Source organism: Molossus molossus, unplaced genomic scaffold, assembly GCF_014108415.1.
Source record: "Molossus molossus isolate mMolMol1 unplaced genomic scaffold, mMolMol1.p scaffold_m16_p_1, whole genome shotgun sequence".
Taxonomy (NCBI): domain Eukaryota; kingdom Metazoa; phylum Chordata; class Mammalia; order Chiroptera; family Molossidae; genus Molossus; species Molossus molossus.
This window is the reverse complement of record NW_023425344.1, coordinates 95,141,679-95,163,282: the sequence shown is the minus strand read 5'-3', so window position 1 is coordinate 95,163,282 and position 21,604 is coordinate 95,141,679. Positions and strand designations below refer to the sequence as shown.

Here is a 21,604-nt window from a genome sequence, read left to right as displayed (position 1 = left end):
TCATGGTTTCAATTGCAGTCAGGTCCCTGGCCCTGGTCAGGGTCGTGTGGGAGGCAACTAATCGATGTGTCTCTCTCACATCAATGTTTCTCTCTCTCTCCCTCCCTCCCACTCTATCTGAAGATAAATGGAAAAATATTCTCAGGTGATGATAAAAAACAAATAAATAAAAAACCAAAACACCGAAATAGAGATAGACAAAAAGAAATTGAACAAAACAAGAATGTGACCAAGATTTCTAGGATAACATTAAAAAGGGCAGGGGGCGGGGAGGGGGACAAACTACTGATACAGCAACTTGAATGCATCTCAAGGGAATTATACTGAGTGAAAAAGCCCACCTTTAAATGTTACAAATTGTATGGTTATGTTTGTACAGCATTCTTCACATATAACTATAGAGATGGAGAAGATCAGTGGTTGCCAGTGCTTAGGGACAGGGAGAGAAGGTGGCTGTGGCTATAAAAGAGTAGCAGGAGAGATCCTGCGAGGGGAACTCTTCAGTCTTGGCAGTGGTGGTCACAGACTCTCTCTCTCTCTGTATTTGTGTGAGACAAAACTGCACTGAAATAAACACGCACTAACAAATGCACAGAAAACTCACAAAATTCAAATATGGCTATGATTTGCATCAGTGTCAATTTCCAGGTTGTGATACTGCACTACTTTCCAGTAAGCAGGGCTCCACTCGGTTGTCTCCAACAAGCATGAGCAGGTGGCACGGGCTGCGATCCCGAGACAGGTGACCCGGCCAGCTGCACCACTGTCGACACCTCTGGCGTCATCCAGAGGTGATGTTTGTTTCCCCGCCGTGACGGGATCAGAAAGGTGGAGCTTAGGGCCACTGCCCACTAGCCCATTGTCCAGGAGTGAAAGGAAACGTGAGGTCACCAAGTGGAGCAGAAGTCAGGTGTGAACGCCCGCCGGCCAAGTTTACGGGAAAGACCTTGCTTCCAATGTCTTTGCCCACTCTCTCTGCTTGGGGACACGAGACCGAATGGACTTTTGGGGTCACGAGAGACGAGGAGAGAGAAAGGGAGTCGGGATCCAGTCCTCCGCAGGTGACGGTCCAGGTCTCCGCGGTGCGCGGCCTCGGGCGCTGCAGGGACTCAGGCGGACGCACCACGATCGCCTCGGCTGCCGGGGCTTTTTCTAGAGGAGGGGGTGGGGGTGCTGAGTCACAGATCTGTCACGCTTCTCACCTCTCCCCAGCCCTCCGGGGGCTAAAGCAAAAGCGAAAGCGAATGCGCCTCGCAGGGCGGCCAGTCCCGGGAGCTGTGCTAGTCACCTCCTCCCGGACTCTTGGGCATCTGCCGGTACCGGCGAGGGCGCAGACGAGGGTGAAGCCATGGCCCTCCAGCGGCTCGGGGGCTGCTGGTTCAGTGACCTCCCAGCGCTGCTGCTGCTACTGCTGCTCCGGCCGCCAGCGACATCGGGTAGGGAGAGGCGTGCGCCCTTGGCGGGGCGGCGGGAGGAGGCCGGGGCGCCGCAGAGGGACGGCACCGGGTACCCCACCTACAGCGGCGCGAGGCGGTCCGGAGGAAAGGGACGTGCGCGCGCAGGGGAGGGGGCGTTGCGCCGGTGCGCCGGGAACACGTGGAGGGAGCGGTGGCAAGGGACCGAATGCTTGTTTGTTTCTGTGCCCCTGCCCACCTTCGGCTTGCCTGGGCACCCAAGGGAGAGAGCTGCGAGGTTTCTATTACAACGTCTTCCCGATTTCCAAGGCAAAGGGAAAAACCTGGGCTTACAATGGGATATCCGAGATGGAGTTTTACAGCAATTTCAAGAAATCCTGAGCGCGGTACCCCGAGCGCCGCGAGGAAAGATGTGTGAATGTTGCAAAGCAGGCAGTCCCCGCGGAGGTCGGATGAAGACAACCCCATCAATACCCGTGGATAGTTGTAGGATAGAGTAGGGACTGAGTCCCTGGGGAGAGAAAACTTGGCGGTCAGTTTGCACATCTGGGGAACCTAGAAACAACTCCAAATTCTTAAGCAGCAAGAAACGGTGAGAAGGCGCAGGGTGGTGGGGAAGCCTGGAGTATGCGCTCCCAGGCAAAGGGGAAGAAATGAAATTGGTGATGGTTTGATGTAGGTCGAACATATTTAATCTCATTGGGAAGAATCGAATGAATGACTGATAGGTTTTTCTCCTGGGAGCTAGAGAGGAGGGAGGAGAAATAATAGATGAGTCTGGCTTTATCCATGTTGGTTGGCTCTTCTTAATCTTTTTGGTCTGGGAGCTCTTTGCGGGTGTGATGAAAGCTATGAACCCTTTCCCCAGAAAAAAATACATGAATACATATACTTACAAAACGTGCATGTAATTTTGGGGTCATGGACCCAGCTCACTGAAGGCTATCCATGGACTCCCCAGGAGAGTTAGTAAATAAATCCATGATATCTCACTTTTCCTTCATGGTGTGTGTGTGTGTTTAAGGCAAGACTCCCAGTCATTTACATCCAACCAGTCTAGCCAGTACTTGATCAGAGCCATCCATCCTGGCTGGGTTAGTGTGAACCCCATAGCTCTGCGGATTCCATAAAGTTTTATTTTCATAAGGCTATGTTTGGCTTTCCCCACACATCTGAGAATATGAGTTTTGTTGGTGACTTGATCAGGTCCTCTCAGCTGGCTAACCAGTGTCTTGCATGATCCCTGAGGAGATGCAAGAGATAGCCAGTCGACTGGGGCAACTCTGTTGCACAATGTGAAAGTGAAATGAAGCTTTAGTTAGAACCCAGCAAAGATGAGCTGCCAGAGTCAAGAGAGGAACACTGAAATCAAGATCTCTAAAGCTCATCAACTACAACATTGCTCTTTAACCTCACAGAGTTATTACTGCCATCTGGTAACTCCTCATGTTTCTTAGTTTTTCTTAAACAGCTTTACTGAGGGATAATTGACAGATGAAGTGCATACATTTAAATTGCACGATTTGAGAAATTTAAAGGAAAATGTATACACTCATAAATCAATCACCGCAATCAAGAGAATAACTATAATCATCACTACCAAAAGTTTCTTCATGCCCTGCATACTCCTTACCTCCCAGATGGTCCTGTCCCTCAGGCAACCACCATCTGCTTTCTGTCACTATTAATTTGTTACATATTCTAGAATTTTGATATAAATCCAATCATAGTATATACTCTTTCTTGTCTGGATTCTTTTTTTTTTTATTTTTATTTTTTATCCTCACCCGAGGACATTTTTCCATCTTTTGTTCAGGTAGAGTGGGAGGGAGAGAGAGGAACAGAGAGAGAGAGAAACATCGATGTGAAAGGGACACATCGAGTGTCTGGATTCTTTTTTTTTTTAATTTTTTTTTTTTTATCCTCACCCGAGGACATTTTTCCATCTTTTGTTCAGGTAGAGTGGGAGGGAGAGAGAGGAACAGAGAGAGAGAGAAACATCGATGTGAAAGGAACACATCGAGTGGCTGCCACCCGCACAACCGACCAGGGCCGGGGACAAACTGCAACCGAGGTACATGCCCTTAGTGGGAACCGAACCCGGGTCTCTCAGGACCGCAGGCCGACGCTCTAACTGCTGAGCCAAACCGGCCAGGGCTTTTTAATTTTTTTTTTACCATGAGTATATATTCCTTTTATTTTTTAAAGTCAAGTTTATTGATATATAATTTAGATACAGTAGAATTCATCATTTTGGGTTGAATAGTTTGATGAATTTTGAGAAAATTAAGTTATGTACCCACCAACATAATCATAATAAAGCATTTCCCAAAACTTCCTTTATGCCCCTTGTTAGTCAATCCCCTCCCCCAATAACCAGCACTGATCTGATTTCTGTTCTTCTAGTTTTGCCTTTTCCAGGATGATGTCCTGTAACAGAATCATATAGCATGTTAGCCATTTGTGCCTGGCTTTCTTCACTTAGCACAAGGCATTTGAAAGTCTTCCATATTGTTGCCTGTACCAGTAGCTTGCTCCTTTTTTATTTTTTAATTTTTTTTATGTCTATTTATTTATTTATTTTATTTTATTTTTGTTACAGATGTTTCTCCTTTTTTACCCCATTGACACCCTCCTTCCCATCACCCCCTACCCCGTCCCGAGCTTTGTTGTCCATGTCCATTGGTTATGCATGCATGCACATAAGTTCTGTGTTTTATCTCTTCCCACCCCCCACCATCCCCTCTTCTGAGGGTTGTCAGTCTGTACCCTACTTCCGTGTTTCTGGGTTTGTCTGGATTCTTTCATTCATAGTAACTAGTCTAAGAATTAATCAATCCACATTGTAACTTGTATCAATAGTTCCTTTCTTTTTATTGCTTAGTACTATTCCATTACATGGATATCACAGTTTGTTTTTCCATTCACTTGTTAATGGACATTTGTGTTGTTTTGGTCTTGGGCTATTGCATACAGAATGGCTGGGAACAGTTATATGTAGGTTCTTGTGTGGAAATAAGTGTTTGTTTCTCTTGGGTAGAGAAAATGACTAAGAGTGGAATGGATGAATTATATGACATGTGAATATTTAATTTTTTAAAAAAACTGCCAAACCATTTCCCAAAGTAATTATACTATTTTACATTCCCAATAGCAGTGTGGGAGAGTTCCAATTTCTCCACTTCCTCGTCAGTACTTGGTATGGTCAATTTCTTTAAAATCTTTTTATTCCAGTTTTAAGATATAATTGACATAACATTATATAAGTTTAAGGTGTACAGTGTGATCATTTGATACACAGTATGTGTATACTGTGAAGTATTCACCACAATAAGGTTAGTTAACACATCCATCACCTCACATAGTTACCAATTTTGTGTGCATGTGTATGTTTGGTCTGTCTTTTTAATTGTAGCCATTGTAAAAGGTGTATAGTGGTCTTTCATGGTTTTAATTTTCATTTCCCTAATAACTATGTTGAGCATCTTTTCATGTGCTTATTTGCCATCTCTATATTTTCTTTGGTAAAGTGTCTTGTTAAATCTTTACCATTTAAAAACTGAATAGTAGTATTTTTGAGTTTTGAGGGTTCTTTATATATTCTGGATATAAGTCCTTTATATGATTTGCAAATATTTTCTCAAAGTCTATGGGTTGTCTTTTCAATCTCTTAAATGTGTCTGAACAATTTAATTTTAATGAAGTTCAACTTCTTATTTGTTTTGTTATGAATTATGTATTCAGTGTCATACCTAAGAAATCTTTGCCAAATCCAAGGTCATAAAAGTTTTCTTTCAGGATTTGTATAGTTTTAGGCTTTAGATTTATGTGAGTAATTTGTTTTGAGTTAATTTTTATATAATGTGAAGTATGGATTGAAAGTTTTGTATTGGTTTGGTTTGAGTTTTTGGTTTTTTTTTCCTTATTGATCTTAGAAAAAGGGAGAGGGAGAGAGAGATAGAAACATCAATGAGAGAGAACATTGCATGTTTTCTGCATGTCTCCCACTGGGGACTGGGCCCACAACATGGGCATGTGCCCTGACTGGGAATCAAACTGGTGACCTCTTGGTGCATGGGTCAGTGCTTAACCAGTGAACCACACCAGCCTGGCTAATTAGATTTTTTTAATATTTTGCATATAGATATCCAATTGTTTCAGCACCATTTGTTGAAAAGATTATCTCTGCTGAATTGATATTACACCTTTTTTTTATTTAACATAGGCTGTCCCTTCATGTTTGGATTGGTTGCAATAGAAAAAACACTAATATACAAAAATCAATTGTAGTTCTATACATTAACAACGAGCAATTAAAAAATAAAATTTTAAAAATATATATAATTTGCTATAACATCAAAAAGTATGAAATACTTAGGGATAAATCTGACAAAAGACTAAAAAAGATCATCTGTACACCGAAATCCAATTGCTGAGAAAAATTTAAAGATCTAAACACGTGAAAAGATATACCATGTTCATGAATTGGACAAATCAATATCATTAAGGTGTCAATTCTTCTCAAATAAAAATTCCAGCAGGCTTTGTTGTAGAAATTAACAAACTGATTCTAAAATTCACATGAAAATAGAAAAGACTTAGTATAGCCAAAACAATTTTGAAAAGAATGGAATTAGAAAAACAACACCTCTGATTTTGAGGCTAGTTATAAAGTTACAGTAATCAAGACAATGTGGTATTGGTGTAAGATGGATAAAGAACTAACAGAACAGAAGATACCTGATATCTTTTAAGTGATCTTAGAAGAGATTCAAATTATTAAATTGCTACTTGGTAGTGTGGTCCCCGTCATAAAGTATAAAGAGAAGCCCATTCCTTATCCCAGCTGAGAAAATAATATAGTCTCAGATCTGTTCCTGCTAGTTTGTAGTGCTAGACAGCAAGTTGTCATCAGTCTGTTTTTATTCAAAAGGCCTGATTTGGAGGGGAATCCATCATCCTGGCAGGTCTTTTACTTCTTAAAAATCTTCACAACCTGAAAGATAATAATTTATTTAAAGAGAAATATCCCTGCCTGGCTGGTGTGGCTCAGTGGTTGAGCATCGACCCATGCACAAAGAGGTCGCTGGTCAGGGCACATGCCCAGGTTGTGGGCCAAATCCCCAGTGGGGGGCATGCAGGAGGCAGCCAATTAGTGTTCTCCCTCATCAATTTTACTAGCTCTCTCTCTCCCTCAACCTTCCTCTCTCTAAAATCTATAAAGAATTTTTTTTTTTTAAAGGAATATCCCTGCCCACTAGTACTGGTTTGTACAAAGTGTTTGTGTGTTTGGGGGTAGTTTTACAACTATGTCTTCAAACATTTTTACCCACCATATGGGAGAACATATTTGCCAATTATTCATATGATAAGGGGTTAATCTCCAAAATATATAAAGAACTAACAACTAAACACCAGGAAGACAAACAATCCCATTTAAAAATGGGCAGAGGACCTGAATAGACACTTCTTCAAAGAGGACATACAGGTGGTCAATGACATATGAAAAAATACTCAACACCATTAATTGTTAGAGAGATGCAAATTAAAACCACAATGAAATGTCACCTCACACCCGCCAGAATGGCTACCATCAACAAATCATCAAACAACAAGTGCTGGCGAGGGTGTGGAGAAAAGGGAACCCTAGTACTCTCTGTTGGTGGGAATGCAGACTCGTACAGCCACTGTGGAAAACAGTATGGCATTTCCTCAAAAAATTAAAAATGCAACTTCCTTTTCGACCCAGTGACCTCACTTCTGGGTATATATCCCAAGAATCCCTAAACACCAATTAGAAAGAATACATGCACCTTTATGTTAATAGCAGCATTCTTTACAATAGCCAAAGTCTGGAAACAGCCCAAGTATCCATCAGTAGATAAATGGATAAAAAAGCTGTGGTACATTTACACAATGGAATACTATGCAGCTGTAAAAAAGAGGGAACTTTTATCCTTTGTGACAGCATGGATGGACCTGGAGATTATTATATTAAGCAAAATAAGCCAGTCAGAGAATGACAAATACCATATGATCTTACTAATATGTGGAATCTAATGAACAAAATCTAATGAACAGAACCAAAGGTATGGATACATGGAACAGACTGACAAATGATAGAGGGAAGAGGGTCGGGGAAACTGGATTAAGGATGGTGACGGTATTAGATAAAGAACATATATACATAGCCCATGGACACAGATAATAGTGTGGGAAGGGCAATGGGGGTGGGGAGCGGGGGCTGGGTAGAGGTGGGCAAAGTTGGGGATGGGGGACATCTGCAATAATGTCAACAATAAAAAATTTAAATAAATAAAAATTTTTAACTGTTTTTCAGAACTCTGGGGAGTTTTGCCCAAACCTTTTTTTTTTTATTTCAATTCAGTTTTATTTAGTTATTATTTCTTTGTGCTACTACCGATAGCAAAAAAGTAATGAAAACTGAATGTACAAAGAATATCATATTTGTTGAAATCAACCTAAATATTTATGGAGGATGCATAAATAAGAGTTGCTTTCAAATAGTATGCATCATATGATTCCATTTTTACCAGAAGATCTAGAAGTGGCTGACATTAAGCAGAGAGATATGGATTGTATGTGTCTATGTATTTGTCTGCCTTTTCTCACTTTTCTATCATATTATGAATTGTTGTGCTTGGCCAGTTAGCTCAGTTGGTTAGAGTGTGGTGCTAATATTTTGAATTGTTTTATAATAATAAAAGTAAAGAAAAACCACAAAATAACACTATCAAGATCTAGAATTTTGGAGTTTTAGAATTTATTTTATATTATAGCTGACCTCCTTGTTTGGCAATGTTTTTATATATGACTTTATATATTTTGTAAATTGCTCAAAATAAGTTACTATAAAGTCACTGCATATAATATTTGTTCATACTATACATACATTTTATGATTCTTTAAAAATTGTTTAAACAATTCCCTATTTCCCTGACCGGTGTGGTTCAGTTGGTTGGAGTGTTGTCCTGTACATCAAAGGGGGGCGGGTTGATTCCCAGTCAGGGCACATATCCAGGTGGTGGGTTCAGTCCCTGGTCAGGGCATGTATGGGAGGCAACAGATTGTTTCTCTATGTCTCCCCCTCCCAAAAAAAATTCCTTATTGTTAGAGCTGTGTGTGTGTGTGTGTAGGCTTCAGTTGCCTCTAAATGGTTAGTTATTTAGGTTGTTTCAAAATATTTGATGTTCTAAACAGCACAGAATAGGAATAATTGGATGAAAACTAGCTATATATAGAGAAAAAAAGGCAAGGCGAAACATCTCAAATTCTAAAAAAATGACAATGTTTCTGGGGATATTATTTTTCAATCAAATCATCGCTTCAACAAACTTGTTTTGTCAAATTGATTTTACCAAATAGCATATAACTATGTGAATAAATGTATAAAATCCGCAAATGTGTACTCTTGGAATTATATCAGTGTCACTCATTACACAGGGTTGGTGTTATTTGCTTGTTTTCTATTTGGAAAGACTTGATTTCCTTCTGCACAGTAAGGAGCCAGTTAAGGCGTCTGGGCAAAGAGGACACCACTGGAGATGAATGGTGTAAGGGTTACTCTTGTAAAGCGTGTGAAGAATTAACTGTAGTTAAGAGGATCTGGAGGCAGGAAGCTAAGATAGAGCCTTTGGCAATAGTTCTAGAAAGTGATGATGAAATCCTGAACCAAGGCAATGTCAATAAGGAAAAGAGGAGGGAGCAGATTTCCTCCTGAGTCCTAAGAGTACAAAATGTATTTCATTCTTTCCCTTTTGTTTGCTCTTCAGCCTTCATTCAACTCATCCAAGCCTTCAAAAATCAATATTTAAGAACTTGAACTATGATGAATTTGCCTAGCACACAAAAAGTGGATTGGGAAGCTCAGTAAATGAGCCTGAAACAGAAATAGATGAGTTAAGGGCAATGACCTGAGTACAGTCGGTACAGTGAGTGCCAGAAGGAAGTGTGTTGGCTTGGCTGGTATTTCAGCTAGAAAAATAATGAAAGAAAACAAATTACTGTGAATACAGAGGTCTTTACACTTTATGTCATCTTCACAGTGCATTTCTTGAGAGTAGAAATCACATGGCATACTTCTTTGATCCTACAACTAGCATGCTATAGGCATTTACATAGTAGAATAAGAAAAAGAAAATATTGGAATGGATTCTGACTCTCCTTGAAGAACAGGAGGGGCATGTTAACCTGATAACTTTTGAACTCTGAATATGAGACTAGGCCAGAGCTACCTACTCATATTAGATTGCGTAAACCAACTTGAGAAGAAAGCCTGATTCACAAGTTCTGGGTGTGGCCATAAGCATATTTTAGTGACTTCATTTAAATTATTGTTAGGACTTGTTACATATGTTTTCTGACTATGCAAGAGTTTTGAAAATCTCAGAACCTTAAGTTTAGTCCTATTTCCATTACTTCACCAATTCCACTCTATATATTCATAAGCTACTAACTTCAGGAAATACCATCACATGTCAGGCTTAACATTGTGAGTATCAGAGGACTTCAAAATATATTCACCACATTCAAGGAGCTTACAATATTATTTAAAAAAAGGTGAGACTTCTTTACATTGCATATCTATGGAACAATGTTATAAAAGAATGAATATAAAGAGAAATTGAATTATTAAAGAAATGATTAAATATTAAAGATATGATTAAGGCTTCAATGAAAGGTTATCGATATAATCAAATGCATTATCTACAATATACTTATAAGATAGTCTAGCTTTGGCCCTGGCTGGTTTGACTCAGCAGTTCGTGGACCAATGAGTCCCGGGTTCGATTCCAGCCAAGGGCATGTACCTTGGTTGTGGTTTGTCCCTGGCCCTGGTCAGGGTCATGTGGGAAGCAATCAGTCAATGTGTCCCTCTCACATTGATGTTTCTCTCTCTCTCCCTCCCACTCTATCTGAAGATAAACAGAAAAATATCCCCAGGTGAGGATTTAAAAAAAGAGAGTGAGTCTAGCTTTGTAAAGTAAGTAACTGGCTGATTGGGTTGGATGCAGTATATTGACATTCTAGTACATTCAGATGTCCAGTATTAATGCACTTACTTTTCTTTTTTTTTTTTTTTTAATCCTCACCCGAGGATATTTTTCCATTTTTTTGTACAGATAGAGTGGGAGGGAGAGAGAGGAAGGGAGAGAGAGAGAGAGAGAAACATCGACGTGAAGGGACACATCGAGTGGCTGCCACCCGCACGACCAACCAGGGCCGGGGACAAACTGCAACCGAAGTACGTGCCCTTAGCGGGAACCGAACCCGGGTCTCTCCGGACCGCAGGCCGACACTCTAACCGCTGAGCCAAACTGGCCAGGGCTGCACTTACTTTTCTTTAAGGACTATCCAAAATGGAAAGACCAGTAGTAGACTTCCTTTTTCAGCAAAATGACAAAGTAGATGTTCTGAAAAACCCTCCTGCTACCAAACGCCCAGAAATTATGAATAAAACAAAGCAAACATTTATTAAAATCCCTAGCCAATATGTAATAACTGCTTAAAGCAAAAATAATAAAAAATGTGTTGTGGGGTTTATACTAAATGTAGAAGCAAAATGTATGACAATAATAGCTGCTTAAAGCAAAAATAATAAAAAATGTGTTGTGGGGTTTATACTATATGTAGAAGCAAAATGTATGACAATAATAGCACAAAGTCTGTGGGGAGAGAAGTGAAAATATATTATTTAATAGACCATTGTTTGAAATATAAGGAAACAAAAAAACACCCAATAAGAACAGCAAAAAGAAAAAAGAATCCAAAAAAATGAGGATGCCTCTGGGACAATTTTAAGCATACCAACATTTATATCATGGGGGTGCCAGAAGGAGAAAAGAGAGAGCAAGAAATTGAAAACCTATTTGAAAATATAATGACAGAAAACTTCTCTAACTTGGTGAAGGAAACAGACATACAAGTCCAGGAAGCACAGAGAGTCCCAAATAAGATGAACCCAAAGAGGTCTACACCAAGACACATCATCATTAAAATGCCAAAGGTTAAATTCAAAGAGAGAATCTTTTTTTTTTTTTTATCCTCACCCGAGGACATTTTTCCATTTTTTGTTCAGGTAGAGTGGGAGGGAGAGAGAGGAACAGAGAGAGAGAAACATCGATGCAAAAGGAACACATCGAGTGGCTGCTACCCGCACAACCGACCAGGGCCGGGGACAAACTGCAACCGAGGTACGTGCCCTTAGCGGGAACCAAACCCGGGTCTCTCAGGACCACAGGCCGACGCTCTAACCGCTGAGCCAAACCGGCCAGGGCCAAAGAGAGAATCTTAAAAGCAACAAGAGAAAAGCAATTAGTTACCTAGAAAAGAGCTCCCATAAGACTGTCCCTGATTTCTCAAAAGAAACTTTGCAGGCCAGAAAGGAGTGGCAAGAGATACTTAAAGTGATGAAAAGCGGTGACCTACAACCAAGATTACTCTATCCTGCAAAGCTATCATTTAGAATCAATGGGACATTTAAAGAGTTTCCCAGACAAGAAAAAGCTAAAGGAGTTCATCACTACCAAACAAGTATTATATGAAATGTTGAAGGGTCTTATTGAAGATGAAGAACAAAAATATGAACAATAAAATGGCAATAAATACATATCTATGAAGAAATGAATCTACAAACAAAATGAGCAAGCAGAACAGAAACAGACTAATAGATACAGAGAACTTTTTGTTGCTTGCCAGATGGGAGGAGGCTGGGGGAGTGGGTGAAAAAAATGAAGGAATTAAGAAGTACAAATTGGTTGTTAGACTAATGAACCTCAAAGGAAAGGGAGGAGGGAGGATGGGAAGAGAGAAACCAGAGAACTTCTATGCATATATGCATAACTAATGGACACAAATAATAGTGTGGGGAAGGCAGGAGGGGGGTGGGATTGGGGAGGAGGGGTCAAGGGAGAAAAAAAGGGGACATCTGTAATACATTCAACAATAAAGATAAGTATAATAAAAAAAAAAAGAAAATATATTGTTTAAGGTTCTTATACTGTATATGTGAAACTGTATAATGTCACTTGAAGGTAAACCATGGTAAAGTAAAGATATATACTACAAACCCTACAGTAACCACTAAGATAATACAACAAAAAGTTGGAGTTAATAAGCCAATAAGGGAGATGAAATGGAATCATAAATATACTCAAATAATCCATGACATGATCATCATAGAAAAACCTATGAAATCTACCAAAATGCTATTAGAATAAGTTTAGCAAGCTTGTAGAATACACAATTAATTTGCAAAAGCACATACCCTCAAAAATTAAGTACCTAGTAATAAATCAACAAAACATGTCAGTCCATTATGTAGAAAATTATAAAACTTTTTAAAAGAAACCTAAATAAGTAAAAAGATTTACTTTTCAGGTAAGAAGACAAAATATCTTAAAGATGTCAATTCTCCCAAAACTAGCCTTACTCTATTAACTATCAGGACTTACTACCTAAATTATGGTGTAGAAATAGAAAACTAAATCAGTGAAATAAAATGGCCTAAAAGGAAAATACGGCAACTTAATTTATGATAGAGCTGAAAAGATAAACTATAATAATTCTTAATAAGATAATTGGTTGCCCAACTGGTGTGGCTCAGTGGTTGAGCATCCACCCATGTACCAGGATGTCTCCAGTTTGATTCCTGGTCAGGGCATATGCCCAAGGTTGTGGGCCAAAACCCCAGTGGAGGGCATGCAGGAGGCGGCCAATCAATGTTCTCTCATATTGATGTTCCTGTACCTCTCTCCTCTCCCCTCCTCTCTCTCTAAGATCAATAAAGAAAAATAAAAAATAAGATAATTGGTTATCTGTTTTAAAAAATTTAATTGATTGGGGTAGTAAATACACAATACAATATACAGATGACATGTTATAGAATTGTACACCTGAAACCTACAGTGATACCTCGGTTCTCGAACATAATTTGTTCCAGGAGGACGGTCGAGAACCAAATTGTTCGAGAACCGAAGCAATGAAACCAATAGGAAATAATGGAAACTGGATTAATTCGTTCCAAGCCCCAGAAAATGCCTATTTACTGGCCTAATTTGTATATAATATGTAGAAAAACATAAGTCTCAACAAGAAATAAAAGTGTACAGTATGTCTAAGGGTTAAATTCAGTGTAAAGCGTGACTCTCTCCACAAAGCGTGACTCTCTCCACAAAGCGTGACTCTCTCTCTGCACTCACACTGATGACGCGAGCAAGGCGCGCTGGGCCGAATGAACGCCATTCGGCTCAACTCGGCTCATCTCGGAAGTTCGAGTTCCAAATATTTGTTCGGATTCCAAGACAAAAGTTTCTCGAATCTCCTGGTCGAATACCGATTTGGTCGAAAGTCAAGGCGTTCGAGAACCGAGGTATCACTGTATAATTTGATTAACCAATGTCACCCCAATAAATTTAAAAATAAGTAAAAAAAATTGAAAAAGAAAAAGAAAAGAAAGAAGTAAAATTGAATTCTTACTTCATACATAAAAATCAACTACAGAATGACTGAAGACTTAAATTTGAAAGCCAAAAATACAAAACTCTTAGAAGAAAATGTAGAAGAATCTCTTTATAATCTTGAGTTAAGAAAGACTTAAGACACCAAAACTCCAATACTAAACGGAGAACACTGATATATTTCACTACATTGAAATTTAAAACCACTGTTCATCTGCCCAGCTGGTATGGCTCAGTGGTTGAGTGCCAACCCATTCACTAAGAGGTCACCAGTTTGATACCCGGTCAGGGCACATGCCCAGGTTGTGGGCCAAATCCCCAGGGAGTGGGGGGGCATGCAGGAGGTGGCCATTGGATGTTCTCTCTCATGGATATTTCTATTTCTCCCTCTCCTTTCCTCTCTCTCTAAATTTCAATAAAGAAAAATAAGTAAATAAGACCTCTGTTCGTCCAAATGCACCAAAAAGAAAATAAAGACAATCCACAACCTGGGAGAAGTTATCTGTAACTTATCTAAATGACAAAGAGTTTGTGTCAAGAATACAAACAAACAAACAAACAAACAAACAAATGCAATAGTCAAAAAAGCAAAAAGATATCCTAAGAGTAAAACTGTCAAAAATCATACAAGAATTTTACTAGAAAGCATAAATGGGGTTCATAAACACATGAAAAGCTGTTCACCCATATTAATATCAGGGAAATGAAATTAAGTACCATGAGATACCACTTCATATTCACCACTTTAACAAAAGGTCATCAGGCAATTGTTAGTAAAGTTGTGGAACTAGAATTCACCTACTGCTGGTGAAAGTGTAAATTGGTATAGTCACTTTGAAAAACAATTTGGTATTATCTAGTTAAATTGATAATGTGCATGTACTATGTCCCAGCAATGCCTTTGCTAAGAATATACCACAAAGAAACTCTCACGAGCATCAAGCGACATATACAAGAATATGTATTGCATTATTATTTGTAATAGCAAAAACACTGGAAATGTTTCAAATGTCTAACAACAGTAAAATGGCTAAATTGTAGCATATCCATACAATAGAATAGTTTAATACCTAAAATGGATGAACTACCACTATATGCATCAACATAAATGAAAAGCATAACATTGGGTGAGAGAAGCATAGTACCAAAGAATATGTGTAATATAATTTATCTTATAAAAATTCAAAAATATAAAACTAGACAGTACATTATTTGGGAATGTTTAATCATGTGATAAAGCCATAAATAAAGCAAAGGAATGATTATTACAAACTTTAATACAGTGTTCATCTCTTGGGGAGATAAAGTTGGGAGGTGAAGCAGGAAAGGGCACTCGGGTATCCTCTGAGTTACTGGTAATACACTATTCTATTTCTTAAGCTGATTGGTAGCTATCTGAGTCTTCATGTAGTGATTAATCCTTAAACTGAACCTAAACATTTTATATACTTTTATATATGTAATTTTTATAATAAAAACGTGTTTTAAGAATGTACAGAGGAGAAAGAGGGTGCTGAGGAGGAGGGTACTCGTAGGCAGCTGTCCTGACTCAAATACAATTCTCTGAATGATTATTGACCTACTCTGGTAAATGCTTGTCAACAATAAACAGATATAATCAACTGCAAATAATCAATATTCAACTTGTTGTCACCCAGTCTATGGTATTTTCTTATAGCAGCCTGAACTGAATAAGACAAATAGAATAAGAATCATATGATCAGAGTTCCAGAAGCAGGTAATAAGTACAACAAAGAACAGATGATAATCAAGGAGATAATGGCTGAGTATTTTCCAGAATGGTCAAAGCCATTAAAGATATGAAAATATCAAATTTGGGAAATATCGCCAAGCAAGATAAATAAAAAGAAACCCATCCCAAGAACCACTCTAATGAATCTATAGAACACCAAACATAAAGAGAAGGTAAGTATCCAGAGAGAAAGGATCATTACTGACAAAGAAACAATAATTAGACACACAGTGAGCTTTTCAGAGCAACAGCAATAATAAAAGCCAGAAAGCTTCAAAGACTGGGAAAAAAAGCCATCAGCCTAGAATTGTGTACCCAGGGAAACATTCATTCAAAATAGTAGGGTAAAATGGGATTCTTGGAGGATGGTGGAGTAGAAAGTATCAAGAATCCATTTTCCCACCCAAACAATAATTGCACTAGCAGAGTCTGTTTGATATAACTATCTTGGAACTCTGGAGTCTATTGAAGAATTGAAACTCCAGGGGGACCAGTAGATGGTAAATTGTGGTCAACTGTGGTCAATTTCAGCTCTTAGCACAGTAACAGCTACTTATTCCCCACCCTCAGCCATGTGACAGGCAGCTGTGCATGTGTTCCTGGAGCAGCTTGTGGGAGCCAGGGTAGGCAAAAAAGGACCGTGTTTTACATCTATCGGGCATCTGTGCTGTGATCACTGATTGGTGCTTCTGAACACCAAGGTGCCACCAAAGAGAGGAAGAGCCACTGTTGTTGCACCTCTCCCTGTTACTGCAAGTCCCTTCCAGACCAGCTGAAGTGAATTCCAGGAAATTTAAAGAACTGGCATCCCCCCCCCCCCCCATTTTTCTCTTTTTCCTCTTTTGGAAGCCAGATGTTAACAACTAGGACATACAGAAACAACTGCATATACAGGAAAAATAAGAAAGTAGCTGTGCAAGCCCAGGGAAAAGTTCAGAAAATACCTGAAAATGTCTTAAGTTTATACCTCTGGTTGACCCTTAACACAGAGACAGACGACAACAATTTTAAAGAATGGGGCAAACCTGATTTCCAGAGTTACCACATTATTAGATTCAAATGTCCCATTTTCAAGAACTACAAAAAAAAATCACAAGTCATAGAAAGAAACAGGAAAGTCTGACCCTTTATTTATTTATTTATTTTTTTATCCTCACCCGAGGACATTTTCCCATTTTTGTACAGATAGAGTGGGAGGGAGAGAGAGGAAGAGAGAGAGAGAGAGAAACATCGATGTGAAAGGGACACATTGAGTGGCTGCCACCTGCACGACCAACCAGGGCCGGGGACAAACTGCAACTGAGGTACATGCCCTTAGCGGGAACTGAACCCGGGTCTCTCCGGACCGCAGGCCGACGCTCTAACCGCTGAGCCAAACTGGCCAGGGCGGAAAGTCTGACCCTTTAAAAGAAAATACAAGTCAATAGAAATTACCCCTGAGAAAGACCTGATGGCAGATATACTAGACAAGACTTCAAAACAATTATTTTGAAGAACTAAAAGAAGATGTGGAAAAAGTTAAGTCAGCAACCTAACTTTATACCTTAAGGAACCAGAAAAACAACAAATTAAACCCATAGCTATCAGAAGGAAGGAAATAATAATTAGAGAAGAAATAAACAAAATAGAGAATAGAAAAATAACAGAGAAAATCAATGAAACTAAACATTGGTTTTTTGAAATTATCAACAAATTGACTAACATTTAGCTAGATGAACTAAGGAAAAAGAGAAGACTCAAACTGCTAAAATCAGAAATGAAAGTTGGGACATTACTACCAATTCTAAAGAAATAAAAAGAACTATAAGAGAGTACTATGAACAATTGTACACTAACAAATTGGGTAACCTAGATGAAATGAACAAATTCCTAGATACACAAAACCTACCAAGACTAAATCATGAAGAAATAGAACATCTGAATAGACCTATAAGTAGTAAGGAAATTGAATCAATAATCAAAATCTCCTGACAAAGAAAAGCCCTGGACCTAATGGCTTCACTTCTGAATCCCACTAAACATTTAAAGACCTAATACCAATCCTCAAACTTTTCCCAAAAATTGAGGAGAAGGGAATACTTTCAAATTCATTCTATGAAGCCCATATTACCCTGATAACCAGAGCCACACAAAGAAAGTATAAGAAAACTACAGAACAATGTTCCTTATGAATACTGATACAACATACTTAACAAAATACTAGCAGACTGAATTCAGCAGCATGTTAAAAGGATTATACACCATTATCACGTGGGATTTATTCCTGGAATGTAGAAATGATTCAACATATGAAAACTGTTCAATGTAATACACCACATTAATAGATCAAAGTGGAAAAACCACATCACTATTATCAATTGATACATCACTATATCAATTTGACAAAATTGAATACACTTTCATGATAAAATACTAAAAATACTAGGGACAAAGACAACTACGTCAACATAATAAAAGCCATATATGAAAACCCATATATGAAAACCCATATATGAAAACCCATAGTGAGCCCTGGCCGGTTTGGCTCAGCGATTAGAGCATCGGCCTGCGCTCCAGAGAGACACGGGTTCGGTTCCTGCTAAGGGCATGTACCGCGGTTGCAGTTTGTCCCCAGCCCTGGTTGGGTCGTGCGGGAGGCAGTCACTTGATGTGTCCCTTTCATGTCGATGTTTCTCTCTCTCTCTCTCTCTCTCTCCCCACCCCCCCACCCCACCCCCGTCTATCCCTCCCACTTTGTCTGAACAAAAAATGTCCTCGAGTGAGGATTAAAAAATGAAAAAGAAAACAAAAAACAAAACCCCATAGTGAACATCATACTCAGTGGTGAAAGACTGAATGCTTTTCCTCTAATATCAGGAGCAGGGCAATTTTATCACTTCTATTTAACATTGTAGTAGAAGTTCTAGCCAAGGCAATTAGGCAAGGAAAAGAACTAAAATGTATACAATTGGAAATAAATAAATAAAATTATCTCTGTTTGCACATGTTATTATTTTAGATTGTTTTTTTTTTTTTTTTTGTGGTATGTGCCCCTAGCAGGAACCGAACCCAGGACTCTCTGGTCCGCAGGCCAGCACTCAACTGCTGAGCCAAACTGGCCAGGGCCATGTTATTATTTTATATGTAGAAAACTCTAAACATTCCACACACACACAAAAAAACCTGTTAGAAATAATAAATTAATTCATTGAAGTAGCAAGATACAAAGTCAACACAGAAAAATCAGCTGCATTTCTAAACACTAATGAGCATTTGATAAAGGAAATTACAAAAACAATTCCATTTTTAATAACATCAAAAAGAATAAAATACTTAAGAATAAACTTAACCAAGGAGGTGAAGGACTTGTACAATAGAAAGTATAAAACACTGCTGAAAGTTAATACTGTTAAAATGTTGATACTGCCCAAAACAATCTACAGATTCAAAGTACTCCCTATCAAAATCCCAGTGATTTTTCTTTTTTTTTTTGCAGAAATAGAATAACCCATCCTAAAACTCATATGGAACCTTAAATAGCCAAAACAATTTGAAGAAGAAAAGGAAAACTGGAAGACTCACACTTCTTGATTTCAAACCTTAGTACAAAGCTACAGTACTCAAAACAGTGTGGTATTGGCATAAAGACATACATATAAACCAGTGGAATAGAATAGAGAGGCACAAAATAAACCATCACATATATGGCCAAGTTATTTTTTACAAAGATGCCAAGAACATTCAACTGGGAAAGGACAGTCTTTTTAACTAGTTGTGCTGGGAAAACTGGATATCTGCCTGCAAAAGAATAAAGTTGGAATTTTACCTTATACCATATATAAAAATTAACTCAAAATAGATCAAAGACCTAAACGTAAGACCTAAAACAATAAACCTCTTAGAAGAAAATATAGTTCTTTGTTTAGTTTTTGTTTTATATTCCAAAGAGGAGTGAAATCATGTGGTTTTTGTTCTTTGCTATCTGACTTATTTCACTTAGCATATACCCTCAAGCTCCATCCGTGTTGTTGTATGTAACACATCTTCTTTATAACAAAACAAAAACAAACTCACAAATACAGAAAATAGAGTGGTGGTTATCAGAGGGAAGGGGAGCAGGAAGAGGGAAAATTGGGTGAAGAGGGTCAAATATATGGTAATGGAAGGGATGTAGAGTTTTGGTGGTGAGCACACAATCGAGAATACAGATATCAAATTATAATTTTATACACCTGAAATTTACATAATGTCATTAACCAATGTTACCTCAATAAATAAAATAATTAATTGATGTTATTTATTTTATTTTTTTTTAAAGAAAAACTTCATGTCATTGAATTTGGCAACGATTTCTTGGACATGACACCAAAGGCACAGATAACGAAAGAAAAAATAGACATATTGAACTTAGTGAAAATTTAAAATGTTGTGTATCAGCCCTGGCTGGTTTGGCTCCACGGTTAGAGTGTCGGTCCATGGACCAAAGGGCTGTGGGTTCAATTCCAGTTAAGGGCACGTACCTCAGTTGTGGTTCAATCCCCAGCCCTGGTCAGGGTCATGAGGGAGGCACCCAGGAGATGTGTCTCTCTCACATCGATGTTTCTCTCTCTCTCTCTCTCTCTCTCTCTCTCTCTCTCTCTCTCTCTCTCTTCCTCCCTCCCACTCTATCTGAAAACTAATGGAAAAGTATCTTCTCATGAGGATTAAAAAAAATTTTTTTAAATGTGTATCAATAGCATAAAAACCTACAGAATGGAAGAAATTTTATGCAAATCATATATCTAATAAGGAATTAATATCCTGAATATATAGATAATCCAAAAACTCAATAACAACAACAAAATAACCTGCTTCAAAAATGGGCAGAGAACTTGTATACACATTTCTTCAAAGGAAATATAAATATGGCCAATACGCATCCTCAACATCACTAATCTTTAGGGATATGCATATCAAAACTTCAGATATACCTCACACCCATTAGGTTGACTATGAATGGGGGAAAAAAAAAACTATTGGCAAGATATAGAGAGTTAGAAGCCTTATACACTGTTGGTGGGAATGTAAAATGGTACAGCCTTTGTGGAAAACAGTATAGAGGTTCCTCAAAAAATAAGAAATAGAATTACTATATGATCCAGCAATTCCACTTCTGGGTATATAGCCCAAAGATTTGAAAGTAGGGTTTCAAAAAGATATTTGTACACTCATGTTCATAACAGAGTTATTCACAATAGCTAAAATGTAGAAGCAACAGGTGAATAGACAATCAAATCATGGTATATACATACAATGGAGTATTGTTTAGCCTTAAAAGGGAAGGAGAGTTTGCAATGTGCTATGATATGGATTATGCTAAGGACACTCTGCTAAGCAGAAGTAAGGTTTAAGCAAGGTGTCTTTGCAATCATAAGGGACTAGTCTTGCAAGTAACTGTGTGCGTGGTGTTTAGGGTAAGGTGGAGGTTTTTAGACTTTCCTTTCTGAGGTTTTGGAATAATCCATGGCAGGGGCCATTAGTCCTCCAGAGGCTGAGAGTTAGACTCTGATCTTACAAGTTTCTCCAGGCCCAAAATAATGATGCTATCAGCTCCAAAGAGCAGACTTGGCGTATGGAAGGAAAGGGCCAGGTGAGGAAAATCCAGTTAAATATATTCCTACCAACTAAATCCAGTCTTTGCCTAGCCTTTTCCCCTAGGGACCTCATATCTCTCGTGTTCCTGGAATCATTGATCTGTGGCTGGATGGAAACTGTCCAGTGACCCATAACACAATATTACCTGAGAAGTCCAAAGATCCAAGGTTGATTCTGGTTCCCTCAGAAGGAAGGAACATTTTATTATAGAGCAAAGTCTAGCATTTTTATGGAACGATCCATTCTGGTTTACTGCCAAATTTCTAAAGTTGAGTTTTATAATCATTCCTTCCCACTCTCTCCCACAAGCTCTAAGTATTTCCCCAGCTATATCAACATACACA

At 38.6% G+C, this 21,604-nt stretch overlaps 1 protein-coding gene across 4 annotated transcripts in view; it reads left to right on the top strand.

The window, feature by feature from the left end:
• The first annotated feature begins 982 nt into the window (after positions 1-982).
• IL15RA (interleukin 15 receptor subunit alpha) overlaps positions 983-21,604 on the top strand; it is a 55,115-nt gene continuing 34,493 nt past the window's right edge. Inside the window, exon 1 of one of the 4 annotated variants that reach the window (XM_036243635.1) lies at positions 983-1,061. In XM_036243635.1, the coding sequence (XP_036099528.1) occupies positions 998-1,061 (64 nt within the window). In that variant the 5' untranslated portion in view covers positions 983-997. Of the gene's footprint in view, positions 1,062-1,230; positions 1,437-21,604 lie in introns of those variants that run through there. The other 3 variants (XM_036243654.1, XM_036243649.1, XM_036243641.1) reach the window with 3 other exon arrangements.